Source organism: Stegostoma tigrinum, chromosome 2 (assembly GCF_030684315.1).
Source record: "Stegostoma tigrinum isolate sSteTig4 chromosome 2, sSteTig4.hap1, whole genome shotgun sequence".
In the NCBI taxonomy this organism is placed as follows: Eukaryota; Metazoa; Chordata; class Chondrichthyes; order Orectolobiformes; family Stegostomatidae; genus Stegostoma; species Stegostoma tigrinum.
The window spans coordinates 92,408,407-92,423,777 of NC_081355.1; the positions used below are offsets into that span (position 1 = coordinate 92,408,407).

The following is a 15,371-nucleotide window of genomic DNA, read 5'->3' on the forward strand; positions in this document are numbered from 1 at the left end:
GGTTAATCTAGGGACCCAGGTAATATTCTGGGGACCTGGGTTCAAAACCCCCATAGCAAATTGTGGAATTGGAATTCAAAAAAAGTGTCAAATTAAGAATCTACTGATCACCATGCAATTGTTGGGGGAAAAACCCATCTGGTTCACTAATGTCCTTTAGAGAAGGAAACTGCCATCCTTGTCTGGCCTACAAATGACTCCAGACCCACAGCAATTTTTTGACTCTTAACTGCCTTCTGGGCAATTAGAGATGGGCAATAAATGCTGCCTGGCCAGCAATGCCCTTTTCCTGTGAACGAATAAAGAAGAAAAATGGTAAGACCACCAAGAGATGAGGCAGATAAGTTCTCGGAAGGTAGTGCTGAAAATACAAGAATAGTGAATGTTTGAATAATTTACCTCAATTTTCATATAAGGAGTTTAATAGGAAAAATAGCTCAAATCTTCCACTGTGGAGAAAGGCTTCCAAGTCAACCAACACCACTGATGCATATTGGGACTTTGGATAGAAATTAAAATATCATAAGAGGTCAATCACATGAAAGCTATAGTCCGTGAATCACATAATGATGGAAGGAAGATAAATGAAGAAATATGTAAGCAAATCAGGGAATGGAATAATAGATAAATAAGACTTGGGGAATTTCAATTAACACAATAGAGATTGGATAAGATAGGTAAGTTAATAGCTAAAGAAAAGGAGTTCTTAGAATATGAACAGGGCTTCATTTTCAAAATAATGTGTAATAAAGCCAACAAGGGAAGATTCACTGATAATAAAATGTGAGGCTGGATGAACACAGCAGGCCAAGCAGCATCTCAGGAGCACAAAAGCTGACGTTTCGGGCCTAGAAGGGAAGATTCACTATTAGATCTTGTTTTGTGAAATGAATCAGACCAAATAACAGATATACAAGTAGGGAAATATCTAGTCTGTAGTGACTGAACTATAATATGGTTTAAGGTGGTAGTAGAGAAGGGTTTACGTATGACAAAAAATAGTTAACAGATTGAACAAAAGCTATTTTAGAAGGGCTGTGAATGGAACCTGGCGAGAACAGACAGGAAATCATAGTGACAAATAACAATAAGGAACAATAGGAAACATGTGCAACAGTGTTCAACAGATTGTAGGTAAAGTATCTCCATGAATAAGACTACATGGAAAAATAAACTCATAAGGGAAAAGTGAAAGATTACGGAATATTGGCAGCAACAGTCTGAATGAAAAGGCAAAGTGTGAAGATATTAAGGAAGAATTCAATAAATAATTGGTAAAGCAAATAGTAATGATGATATTAAATTAGTAACAGTAAAATGAGAATTAGGACATGATACTGTGGTTGTACAGGATATTGTAATACTGTGTACAGTTCGGGTTGCCCTGCTGGAGGAAGGATATTGTTAATTTGGGAAGCGTGTAGAAAGATTCACAAGGACGTTACCTGGACGACAGGGTTTGAGTTATAAGGAGAGGCTGGCTAGGTTGGGACTTCTTTCCCTGGAGTGTTAGAGGTCAACGGGTGATCTTTAGAGGTTTATAAAATAATGCAGAGCATAGATAAGGCAAATAGCAAAGGTCTTTTCCCTAGGGTTGGGGTGTTCAAAACTAGAGGGCATAATTTTAAGGTGAGAGGAGAGAAGTTTAAAAGGGACCTGAGAGGCAACTTTTCCACACAGAGATAACAAGGTGTAGAGCTGGATGAACACAGCAGGCCAAGCAGCATCTTAGGAGCACAAAAGCTGACGTTTCGGGCCTAGACCCTTCATCAGAAATCTCTTTTCCACACAGAGGGTGGTTTAATGCAGAATAAACTGCCAAAGGAAGTGATAGATGTGGATACAGGTACATTTAAAAGACATTTGGACAAGTACGTGAATAGGAAAGGTTTAGAGGGATATGAGCCAAACACAACCAAATGGGACTAGTTCTGTTTGGGTAGCAAGGACAAGTTGGACCAAAGGGTCTGTTACCATGTTGTATGACTCTATAGAATAGTAAAATACTGTACAGGCATGGCAATGTCAAAGGAAGGTGGGGATATGAATAGGGTTATTACTGGATAGGATAATGGCACAGGTATTATTTTGGTAAAGAGTTAATAGAAAGAAATTATTTTGTTTAAGTCATTACAATAATTACACGTGGCATTGATTAAGGGAATGAATATTGAAAAATAAAATAACCGAAACCGGTAATATTGACATAGGCAAGGGAAGAATCAATGTTTACATGTGGGGAAAAAGATATAGACATTGGACAAGGTAGGAGGAGGATTCACGTATTGAGTATAAACAATGGCATATCAGTTGGGTTAAACTTTGTTTCTGTATATAATTCTGTGAGGGCGTCAGCATTTGGTGAAGAAAAGCTACTCAGCAGAACTAGGGATCACTTTATAAGTTACAGAAATAAATCAAGAAGTTTTTTTGCAGTGAAGTTAATGTGTATCTGATCTGAGTTGGTAACTGTATTTTGTGTTTCCAAAACATTGTCATAACTTTTCCGTGCTGGCTAACACCAATGTTAGTGACCTTTCAATAACTTTGTGAGCAAGAATCATTTGGTTCCTCTATGGCTTCAAGGTGTCAATGTCTTGCTGGATTCAGTTTTATTTTCCCTAAACAGCCATCGTTTATGTAAAATGCTTGACATTTAATATTAACAAATTATTTCCTCTCAGGGTAATTGCCTGAAACAACCATGACGATGCTGGAAAATGTCAGACGGTCTGGCAGCATCTGTGAAGGCAGAAACAGAGTTAATGTTTCAAGTTCAGTTTCACCTCCTGTATCAGTGGATATCAAAATAGAAATAATGGCCCCAACCTTCTGATACATTGACGTTTGAAGAGTTAGCATTGCCAAGGAGTTATGACTTGGTGGCTGGAGTGTGTTGAGAATTTTTGTGAGGTGAGGAGGACAGAACACAGTTAAGAGGGTGAGTGAAATGTTAGCATTGCTGAAGTTGAGGAAAGAGTGAATATTGTTGGGCGACAGGGGTAGGGTGGAACTCTCAATGGGTGAGACAAGAGATGAATGTTCTCATGGATGAGTGGGGGTTGTACACTCGGGGTGCTGGGATGTTGGCGAGTACCCTGTGGGGGGGGGTGTAAAGGAGGGAGTGAAATTGTTACGCAGTTTAAGAGATTAGAATGATAGAATCACACAGCATAGAAAGAGACCTTTCTATATATTATCTACCTATACTTGTCCCACTTTCCTGCACTAGGCCCATAGCCTTGAATGTTATGACATTTCAAATACTCAACCAAGTACTTTTTAAAGGTTGTGAGGTTTCAGCCTGTCAAGCAGTGCATTTCAGACCAACTACTCCCTGACCAGTCCCATGGCCAGGACTCTGTGCGCTACGGTCTAATCCAAAAATGCACATTGAGACATGCATTTACTATTCTGTGAAAGATGTTCTTTGCTCTGCCTGAAATCTATTGGTCTTCCAGTGCAAGGGGTTGTCCATGACTGTTGCAGACTGACAACAGCAGGGTGCAGGACTATGAAAGCTTGGGGCAGCTGCCACAAAAGCACAATGAGGGGAAGTCTAAGGCCGAGCTGCGTAGTGAGCAAGGAACTGGGAATTGTTGAACTGTGTGTTTGACATGCAACGAATTTTGTAAATATTCACAGTAATTGTGAATGTAGAATCATAGAATCCCTACAGTGTGGCCCAACAAGCCCACACTGACCGTAGGAGCATCGCACCCAGGCCCATCTCCCTATAATCCACCTAATCTAGGCATCCCTGAACACTAAGGGCAATTTAGCATGGCCAATCCACCTACCCTGCACATCTTTAGACTGTGGGAGGAAACCGGAGCGCTCGGAGGAAACCCATGCAGACATGGGGAGAACATACAAACTCCGCACAGATGGTTGCCAAAGGGTGGAATCGAACTCGGGCTCTTGGCCCTGAGAAGTAGCATTTGATACATTCCATAACCCTTCTGCAAACCTTCCACCATTTTGTAAAATATCAGACAGGTCAGTGGCAAGCGGATAGGTATTGTAATGACTATAAACCTGATTTTATAAGGTTACCTAACCTTCAAACCTGCCAATGGGCAAGTATAAAATCCAGCCCATGGGTTTCATGAGCACTTGATTGTATTCCAATTCCTAATGCTGGACTCTTTCTAAATTTAGATTACTTGCAGAGCTAGTTCGTTTACTTGGAGCGATTTAGGCATCTTTGGGGTGATTTATGAGCTGTTCAGCAGCATCCAACTGTTATAGTAAGGCTTGTGAGTTAATGTTATAAAGTAGCTAATGGGCTTGAGCAGTGGGGGCTGAAGAGTTGCAATGGATAAGGGATTAGTGAATAGGACGTTGGATTGTTTAAAGTAGACAGAAGGTTCAATGACATTCAATAGTTCTTAAGCATTCATGAGATGTGGGCTTCACTGGTTGGGCCAGTGCTTAATGCCCATCCCAAGTTGTCCATGAGAAGGTGAACTGTTTTCTTGAACTTCTGTAGTCCACTTGGCGTAAGTAAACTCACAGTATTGTTAAGATGGGTATTCCATGATTTTAAGTTCAGAAGTCACATGTCACTCCAAAAGCTTGTGATTTCAAATAAACCAGTTGGACTATAACCTGGTGGATTGTGTGACTTCTGAAGTCCTTTTGTAACCAGAATATTCATAGGGTTAGTTCAGCTTCTCATCAATGGTAAGCCCAGGATGTTGATTGAGGAGTATCCCGTAATGATATTGCCATTGAATGTCAAAGACATTGGTTAGATTCTCTCTTGTTGGCAATGGTCATTACCTGACACTTGTGTACCGTGAACACTACTTGCCATGTGTCAGCTCAAACCTGGATATAGTCTAGCTTTTTGTTTTTTTTTTCGACCTGGACTGCTTCGGTATTGGAAGAGTGGTACTGAGCAATGTGCAGTCATCAATGAACATCCCTAATTCTTATATTATGATGGAGGGAAGGTCATTGATGAAGAAGCTAAAGATGGTTAGGCTCAGGACACTGCCCCGAGGAATTCCTGCACGTTCTGAAACTGAAACGATTGACCTCCAACAACCTCAACCCGTCTTCTTTCTCTTAGATATGACACCAACCAGCAGAGATCTCCACCCCGCTGCCCCCAGTCTCCTTTACTCTAGTTTTGCTAGAGCTCCTTGGTGTCATACTTGGTCAAATGTGGCCTTTGCGAAGGGTAGTGACTCAGAATGCATCCTTGGAGTTCAGCTGTCTTGTCCATAAATGAGCCAAGGCAATGGGACATTGGGTGAGGATTCATTTTGACTTAGTTACTGACATGATATAGCTGCTGCAGATACATGGAAGGACCAACTAGAAGCCCCAAGGCCAAGCCAAAATTATCTGAGTTAACATTAGTTAGTTAAATTATTAGCACTTGACAGACATCCATGGACATCTTCCAATTTTTAAAAATTATATTTTCGGCTGTTTGCCTTATCAGATCTGTCTCAGGGTGAGGATGATGATCAAGCAACATACAGGCAGGCTTGTGACAAGTATCTTGAAATTGTGTAAACCATTCTTAACTACTAGCTTGAAAAGGATGTTTCATGAAACTGCATCAAAAGAAAATATATTTTGTTTGCTGTTGCTGCTTAGGCCACAGCGGACAACGAATAATTCAAATTGGAGCAAATTTGTTTCCTGCTTCATGCATCTCACTAACATATGTGAAGGATAGATTGTGTCTGATTAATGTAATTTCTGTATTGTTGGAATCTGCTATTCCTGGGAAGCAAAGCATGTATGATGTAACAATGAATGTCCCTCAACTATGCCCCCAAATGTAACTTTGGTTTTATATCAACTGAGTTTGTTTGGTGAACATGGCATTTTTGTCTGTTTTGTTTGCTATCCATTTATCCATAAAGTTGCTAATTAATTGTTCATAGTTTTACACCATGGGTCTAGATCCACTGAGAACAGGATTAAGGCCATCAAACTGAATTTCACGTATGACTTTTATTTCCTTGATATTAATTCAAAGTGGTAACTCATTGTATCAGCAAGCATCTTCCTCTGACTTTATAGTGAAAAAGAATGAGGGTAGATGAATATTAAATAAATATCGCATCTGTTATATTTTTACACTTCTATCTTATTATCTTGGATTTAACATAGCAAAGATTTTGTTGGAAGAAAAAAATAAATCAGACAGAAATACAAAGCAGTAATATGATGTTCTCAAAATCATGAAAATTTCACTCGTTGAATTAGATTTAATGCATAAGTAATTTTCTTATCACCTTAATGTCATAATTTTCTCTTGTACTTTTAGGTTTTTTGCAGCCTCGTACTTTGCCCAGCGGAGGGCTTTTTCCTTTCATTCAGAGTCTTTTTTGTGATGTTGGTTCTCAGTGTCGTAGCTTGGAGTTCACAGGATCGGAGAGCTCTCCCCGTTCCAGGTACCATATTCCACATGTCTTTGCGAAGAAAAAAACTTAAATAAGACTTACTATAACTAAATAATCTGGTTAAAGACATATGGGCACTGTCCAACTTGCTGGCTAGAAGGAGAAAAGTCAAGTGTTGGAGGACAAAATTTTAAGCCAGAGGCAAGATTGGAAGCTGAAGCACAGGAAGATTGAAGGAAGATTGAATAGGTCAGCATAGGATCAGACGTCTTGTGCATTACATTTCAGATAACCTGGCAGTGAATGATCAAATTGGAGCTAATTCGTTAGTCACTGCAAACCTTTATTCCTAGAGACGCAAATTACAGATGTGTGTCTCACATCTAACAAGAAAAGACCTTACTCTTATCTTAAGGAGAACAGTGCATTCCAAGCTACTACCCACCACCTAAACTCAATTAAACTCTCATTTAACATACATTTCACATCCTGGACGAGTTTAGAAAATATAAGGGATATGGGAAAGATCAGGCTCCTGTCAGATTGTGAATTAGTGAAGCATGTAAACTAACTCCAACATATAATTGCCTCATCTCCCTTTAACTGCTGGGTCTCCAGAGACCTGAGAACTTGGCTGACCAGGGTTGCATTTAACATGGTAGTTATGTGTAAGTCACTCAACCTCTTCATTACATTTAACTCCAGTTGGCCTCCAAGGACTGGGTTTGTTGTCTGCCCTAGTCCTGTTTTTATTCAAACTTGAAATAGGTGGGTCAGGATGGGATTCAGACTTCTGATATTTTACCACCCCATTCAGTTGAATCGGTTTCCCCAATAGTCTGTTTGACCACATTTTGTGACACTAGGTCCAAACTTTTCATGAATGCTGTTTGAAGTCAGGACCAAGTTTCAAGAATGAGTAAGACCCCACAGCACCTGAGTTCTATATTCCTGATTGAAATATATCCCATCAAAGTTGAGAATTTACTGTGAAGGATGCTGCTTTAAATCATACCCAACATCGAATATTATTAGAAAAGTAGGGTGCAGCCAGTCTGGTAGTGTATGTTTCTCCAACGAAAGCATTGCCACAGTCATTTAATTCAAATCTTAATTTGGAACCAGGACAACGTAGAAACAGAAGTAATTTGTTCAGCCCTTTGGGTATGGTCTACCTTTAATTAGGTCATGGTTGATCTGAACCTCAATCTCATTCACTCAACTTTGCTGCATCCTAACTTACCCAACAATATCTATTGATAACAAAAATAGAACATTTCAGGATTGCTCAGTGGGTTAGGTAACAACTGTGGAGAGAAAATAGAGTTAATATGACCCAAATGGTCACAGGCAATTCAGTTTAAACAGAAACAAAAATTGCACTCAAAAGTCAGCAGATCTGGCAGTGTCTATGTGGAGAAAACAGCTCCTGAGATGCTGCTTGGCCTGCTGTGTTCATCCAGCCTCACATTTTATTAGCTACAATTTTGAGTCTGGTGACTCTTCATAATGAAAAGGAAGATCTGATCTGCATGGACTTCCTGAAGATATTTGGTAATTTGTTGCACAACAGGCTTGTGAGCAAAGTTCGAACTTTGTCCCTTTTATTCCACTGAAATAACATTTAAACTAGGTCAGAAATCACACAACACCAGGTTATAGTCCAGCAGGTTTATTTGAAAACACAAGCTTTCATAGCCTTGCTCCTTCTTCAGCCATTAATGAGAAAGGTGGTGTCTGATACAAAATTTATAAGTAAATTATCAAAGGGCCATACCACTGATGAAGATGTGTTAAACAAACCTGAGATGCTGTTCAATCTTTAATCAGTTAGAAGGTTTTGATCGATTAATATGTACGTGTAAATCCCCAAATTCCCTTTAAATCACTGCCTGACAGCCATCTTCGGTCCGCCTCCTCCTCTCTCCCTATTTATTCCAGTTCCCTCTCCCCATCCCCCTCTCTGATGAAGGGTCTAGGCCCGAAACGTCAACTTTTGTGCTCCTGAGATGCTGCTTGGCCTGCTGTGTTCATCCAGCTCCACACTTTGTTATCTTGGATTCTCCAGCATCTGCAGTTCCCATTATCCCTGACAGAACTAAAGGTTTTTCTCAGTGTAAAGAAGAGGTGACATTTTAGGTCAGACAATGCATGTTAGATGTGAGGCTATGTTTAGAATCTGTTTATTTTTTGGTCTGACCCTTTGATCTTTTACTTATAAATTCTGAGTCTGATACTACCTCTGTCATTAACACCCAAAGATGGAGCAAGGGTCTGAAAACTTGTGTTTCAAATAAACCTGTTGGACTATAACCTGGTGTTGTGTGATTTCTGACATTGTCTACCCCAGTCCAACGCCGGCACCTCCTCATCATGACTACCATCGACACCAATAAAAGTGACATTGATAACTTGGACACATGCTGGTTGAGTGATAGAAAACAAGGAATTATTAATTAATGAATGCTTTTTGGGCTGGGCGAAGGTTTGCAATGGCGTTTCTAAGGGCTCAGTTTTAGGACATTCACTTTTCCTGATATTTTAGAATTCCTACAGTGTGGAAACAGGCTCTTTGGCCTAACAAGTCCACACCGACCCTCAGAGACACTCAGACCCATTCCCCTATTATCCACCCAATCTACAGATCCTTGAACACTCTGGGAAATATAGCATGGCCAATCCACCTAACCTGCACATCTTTGGACTGTGGGATAAAACCAGAGCACCTGGAGGAAACCCGCGCAGGCACAAGGAGAATGTGCAAACTCCACACAGTTGCCTGAGGGCAGAATCAAACCCACACCCCTGGTGCTGTGAGGTAGCCGTGCTAACCACAGAGCCACTGTGATCCAGACCTTACTGTTGTGCAAGGCACAAATCAAAAATTTGCTAAAGTTACAAACTTAAAAGCATTGTAAGCTGTGCGGAGGACAGTATAGAACTTCAAAAAGACATTGACAAGTTGGTGAAGTGTGCGAGTCAGTGGTAGATGAAGCTCAATGTAGAACAACGTCAGAAATTGTTGGAAAAACTCGACAGGTCAGACAAGACCAGTGGACAGAAAGCAAAGTTAATGTTTCGGGTCCATTGTCTGTTCTTAAGAATGGAGAAGAAGGGTCAGTTCTGAGACAAGACTCTATGATGCTTCAGGAAGCATGAGAATATGAAAAACAAGGATGTCCCTGTAATTTACAGATTCAGACCGTGACATGTTTATTATATTCTACTTTTTAGTAGAGCATGGATTTTCCCTGACTGAACAATTTGCAAAACTGAACATTAGCCAACAATGTTTGGTTTATGCCATTTACAAAATGAAAATCTAACCTGTGTTTGTGTTGTTGCAGGTCTTCGCTGGGCTTCACAGATGAGAGTGGGGTCAGCTTCTTAACATTAGTACAAGACCTTGGAAATGAAATCAATGAAACTGTGCAAAAAGCATCTACTTTACAAAGCAATTTAAATGAATTGTTAGGAGATTCAGGTAATGTTGTGATACAAGTGATAAGGTTTAACTTCAGTTAATACATTGTGAACATCTCAACGATAATTAATACTGTGGAATTGCTGTAATCAGATGCATGTAGTCTTTGTTTGCTTTATTGGGACTCATAATATTCTAGTTTAGAATCCTTACCTTTTACGACATAATGAAACTGATCGGCTCAGGAAAGCTCGACCATCCTGTTGGAAAGACTCACTCTGGGGTTCAAGGAAGTGGATGAAATGAGGTGACAAAAATGGCCAAATGAATGAAAGTCCTGACCACGGTGCACTAAGTATGTTTGAAAGTGGGGGAGGTCATCAAATGCTAATACATTTTCAGAAAAGATTGGATGACTTAGAGGATGTGTGGCACTCATCTTAGAAGAGACAGAACTGCAGAAAAATCACACGGGTCTAGCATACATTTCAAAACCTTAATGTGACAGAAAATCCTTCAATGTCATGTAATTTAAATTCAAATTAGTTCCAATTTGTTGCAGGTCTGAGTCTCTCCAAACCAAGGAATCATCTATCTATGAAATCTGTCAAAAACTGATTAAAACAATATTTTCCAATTCAGAGAGAATGCACGAGAGAGAAAAAGTCAAAGTTCACAAAATAGCTAAAGATAAAAGTAAAAAAGATAATTTAAACGAAAAATAATTCATGGAGGATTTCAGTAGGACCTTCCATATTTGACCATCTTCCAGTAACCATGAAGGTTTTGCCTGTCAGCTGGACACTGGTATGAACCCTGAGTTAAATTTTTTGGGGAGAGCCATTTGAATTTTCATCTAAATCATTCTGTGGGACAAAGGATCACTGGGTGAAAACCCCTCACCCTTGTGAGCTGACACTGCACATATTCTGGCAGATTTGCATTGCTCTGCCATACCATTCAAGACTCTAGATGCCAAGGGCCTCAGTTGAATGATGTTGAAATGGGTTTTTTTGGGTGGGATTACAGGGGGACTGGGATAGCATCAAAGCCAGAGGCTAGTTCTCAGCACTCAGTAGACTCTTCTCCATTCCTAGTGTTGGGCCTGTGAGTGGAACCTCACTTTGGAAGTCTGCAAGGTTCCATGACTGGATTTATGTACATAGGCCCCTTAGTAAATGATTTTGGGGAAATAGTTATGGGGAACAAGGAAATGGCAAAGGAGTTAAACAGATATTTTGCATCTGTATTTATGGTGGAAGAGAGTTTGAACATCCCATTACTACTAAAGAGTACTGGGGAAAAATTAAGTATCAATTTAAGATTGAAATGAGGAGGAATATCTTCTGTCAGAGGGTTGTGAATCTTTGGAATTCATTGCCACAGACAGCTGTAGGATCAGATTCCTTGTGTATATTTAAGGCTGAGATAGATTTGTGATCAATAGGGGAATCAAGAATTACGAGGAAAAGGCAGGAAAGTGGATGCATGGAATGTTGGATCAGCCATGATCCTACTGAATGGCAAATCAGGCTGGCACAATCCTGTCCCTAGGGAGGAGATAGGTCAGTCCAGGGAGGACAGACAGGTCAAGCGGGTGGGATGAGGTTAGTAGGTAGGCGATAGGGGTGTAGCTTGAGGTGGGAGGAGGGTATCTCCTCCCTAACTCCTCACCTTTACTGGCTCCATCCCTGCCTCTATGACCTGTCTGTCTCCTCCCCACCTATCTTCTCCTTGATCCTTCTTCAATCCGCCCCCCCCCCACCGTCTCTCCCTATTTATTTCAGAACCTCCTTCCCCTCACCCATTTCTGAAGAAGGGTCTAGGCCCGCAACGTCAGCCTTCCTGCTCCTCTGATGCTGCTTGGCCTGCTGTGTTCATCCAGCTCTACACCATGTTACCTCAGATCCTCTGACATCTGCACTTCCTTCTATCTCTCAAATAAGAGTCAATCTGGACTCTCACTTTAAATAGGGAGATCAGTTGGCTGCTTTAGATGACAATGTCTCTGAAAATGATAGCTACATATCAAAATGTTGATTACAAAATGCAAATTTAGCAGAGGGATTGGATACCACACATTTCCTGTTTGTCAAACTTCTAAATTTCAACATTTGCTATAAATAAGGGGCAGAAATGAAGGAAATACCCAGAGGCTAAGCACTGTTGTGAGGAAACAGTATTCACATTTCAGTTGTGATCCTGCAGCAGAAACCCTTTTGTATTACTGTTCTGCTTTGTACTATAATGAATAGTCTGTGTTTTATTTAATCTCTTCATTTATTATTCAATAAATTGTTTCAGTCACAACTTGTAGGGAGTTTTAATATTGGTGTTGCTTTCCTAATTTTGTAGATGAGGAAGATCTTTGAATGCATGAGATAATTGCCTTAGCTAAAAGATTTCTGAAAAAAATACTTTCTCCTTGTTTTCCTGTGTAATCTATTAAACCATTAACCAGATATTGGGGCAATTACAGCACTCTTCAAGCTCTAAAGAGCCAAGACATATCTGAGAGTAAAATAGAGAAATTCAAATGTATACAATAACAAAGGCCAAAAAAATGCAAAAACATGGCATGAAGTTGCACGTTGATTTATGTCCATGTCTCATGCAGTCAAACAAATTTTCTTAACTTTTTCACCAGATGTTATTTTTTGCAATTAAGTTGTAATTTTCTGCCTGATGAGTTCTGTTTTCTTCTTCAGATTCTTTGGGACAGCTAGGATTTGTCACGGTAAGTGATTAAATCAATATAATGAATGAAAAATCTTTCAATGAAGAAGCATATTATCCAGTCTGATATACCCATTTTTCAATAAGACTGAAATATGATAAATAGAATCTTATTGCAAAGCCAAAGTATCTACTAAACTTACCAACCAGAGAAAATATTTAACAGAATAAGCTAAAGCATTAACAGATCTCCTCAATGGCTCAGTTAGTAGCTGAGGATTGAATAGTAGTTGACCTTAAAATTGTTGGATTATAGACGGAAATGTCTGTTCTTCTTTCCACTGATGTTTACTAATGAGTGAGTTCCTGGCTTCTAAGTTCAGCTGAACACTTCCTGGAAAGACAGGATGAACATAAGTATGGAAGAACACAATTTTAAACAGCAGCAATAATATGAACGGGAGTAGCAGGGTTATCAATGAAAGTTATAATTATATAAAAAGATTTCTTGACAATTTTGTTTATCCCATTAAAATAGTAGGGGTATGAATAGTTTTAGAAAGTGAAATATTGGTGAATGATTCACAAACGTATAAGTTCATTGCAATGAAAAATTGTTTTGAAATTGGGGAAAAAAATGTAGTAACAGTGAAGGCGGCCCTCAGTAGAGTCAATACCTTTTCCACATTGTGTTTGCTCAAAATTATTAGAACAAAACAGCTTAGTTCAAGCTTTACCATGACTGGTTGATCTCTGTAAAAGTTAAAACAATGCTTCCATCTCACAGAAGAGGCATCAAGCCCATTTACATCTATAAACCTGCTCAGAAAATAGCTCATTTTGACAGTTGTGACAAATTCCACCATAACAACTGAAACAACCAAAAACATTCTAAAGCAATCAAAAGCATTCTAAATAAAATAACTCACAACATCCTAAAAGAGAAATGTAAATTCACTCTTTCTGTCACAGAGTCATTGGGTCATAAAGCATAGAAACAGATCCTTCAGTCCAACTCGTCCATGCTGATCAGACATTCCAACCTGACCTAATCCCATTTGCCAGTATTTGGCCCATATCTCTCTCAATCCTTCCTATTCATTTACCCACCCAGATGCCTTTCAAATTGCACCTGCTGTCAGCACTTCCTCAGACAGCTCATTCCATACACACACTATCCTCAGAATGAAAAAGTTACCTGTCATAAACTTTGCCCTCTCACCTTAAATCTATGCCTTCTAGTTTTGGACTCCCCCACCCTAGGGAAAAGGCCTCGGTTATTCACCCTAGCTTTGCTCCTCATGATTTTATAAACCTCTTTACGATCACCCCTCAGTGTCTGATGTTCCAGGGAAAAAAGCCCCAGCCTATTCAGTCTCTCACTATAATTCAAACCCTTCAATCCCAACAACACCCTTGTAAATCTTTGCTTCACCCTCTCAAGTTTAACAAGATCCTTCCTTTAGAAGGGTGACGAGACTACTCAGTAGTGTAAAAATGACCTCAAATATAAAAAAAAATCCTGGATCCTTCACCACAATCTAATGGAATACCCTACTTGTGTACCAAGTTTGTTGAAATTCATCCCGTTACTTTTTGAGAAATATTGTTTCCAGGCAAACATAGAAACAAACGAACAAGAATCTGCCCTCATTCAGTTGTAGATGTGACTAATAATGATAGTTTTCTGAAGAAGGGTCTAGGCCTGAAACGTCAGCTTTTCTGCTCCTCTGATGCTGCTTGGCCTGCTGTGTTCATCCAGCTCTACACGTTGTTACCTCAGATTCTCCAGCATCTGCAGTTCCTGCTATCTCTAAGAATGATATAATTTGTTCTAGCTTTATGACCGGAAAAACAAGCAAGGGAAGGACTTGTACAATTATTTGTAGAGCCCTGGGTAGTGTTGTTGAACAGAGAGACCTAAGGGTTCAGGTACATAATTCTTTGAAATTTGTGTCACAGATAGACAGGGTGGTTAAGAAAATGTTTAGCATGCTTGTCTTCATTGCTCAGACCTTTGAGCACAGGAGTTAGGATCTTAAGTTGAGGCGATATGGGAAATTGGTGAGGCATCTTCTGGAGTACTGTGTGCAGTTCTGGACACCCTGTTATAGGAAGGGCATTATTAAGCTGGAGGGTATTTAGAAAAGATTTAAGAGGATGCTGCTGGGAATGGAGGCTATAGGGAGAGGCTGGATAGGCTGGGACTTCTTTCACTGCAGCGTATGAGTTTGAGAGGTGACCTGAAAGAGGTTTATAAAATCATGAGGGCATAGATAAGGTGGAAAGCAAGGGTCTTTTCCCAGAGATGGGGGACGTCAAAACTAGGGGACGTATTTTTGAGGAGAGAAGAGAAAGTTTTGAAAAGGACATGACGGGTAACTTTTTTACTCATGGAGTGACCTGTGTGTGGAATGAACTGGCAGAGGGACTGGTGGATGCTGGTACAGTTACAATGTTTAAAAGGCATTTGGATAAGTACGTGAAAGGACAAGTTTGGAGGGATATGTGAGAAATTCAGGCAGGTGAGACTAGTTTAGTTTGGGAATATGGTTGGCACGGACTGATTGGACTGAAGGGTCTATTTCCATGCTGTATGACTCTGACTGTAGCAATTTTAGCAAAGTGAAAGCATAAGTTGACTTTGTGAAATATTGCAGAGGTATGATTAATTAAGGATATTTTATAATAAACTTAATAATATTCCTAAAAGGTAAATGTTGGTTAACTAGTCAAATTCTTAACATAATTAAGCCAAATACAATGTTTATATATCATTTCTTAATATTTTGCAATGTTTACAATAAGTATCTATCCGAGATCTGAGTTAACCTGCTGTTTACGACAAATAAAAATGCAATGTGTCCCACTTCAGCTCAGAAAATGTTACTTGTCAGGAGGTT

At 39.6% G+C, this 15,371-nt stretch overlaps 1 protein-coding gene across 2 annotated transcripts in view; it reads left to right on the forward strand.

Annotated features, from left to right (window-relative positions):
* Positions 1-15,371, forward strand: part of LOC125462796 (ATP-binding cassette sub-family A member 13-like) — a 264,956-nt gene that overhangs the window by 4,425 nt on the left and 245,160 nt on the right. For both annotated transcript variants that reach the window (XM_059655541.1, XM_059655542.1), the window contains exons 3-5: positions 6,293-6,419; positions 9,716-9,852; positions 12,501-12,529. In XM_059655541.1, the coding sequence (XP_059511524.1) occupies positions 6,293-6,419; positions 9,716-9,852; positions 12,501-12,529 (293 nt within the window). The remainder of the gene's footprint in view (positions 1-6,292; positions 6,420-9,715; positions 9,853-12,500; positions 12,530-15,371) is intronic.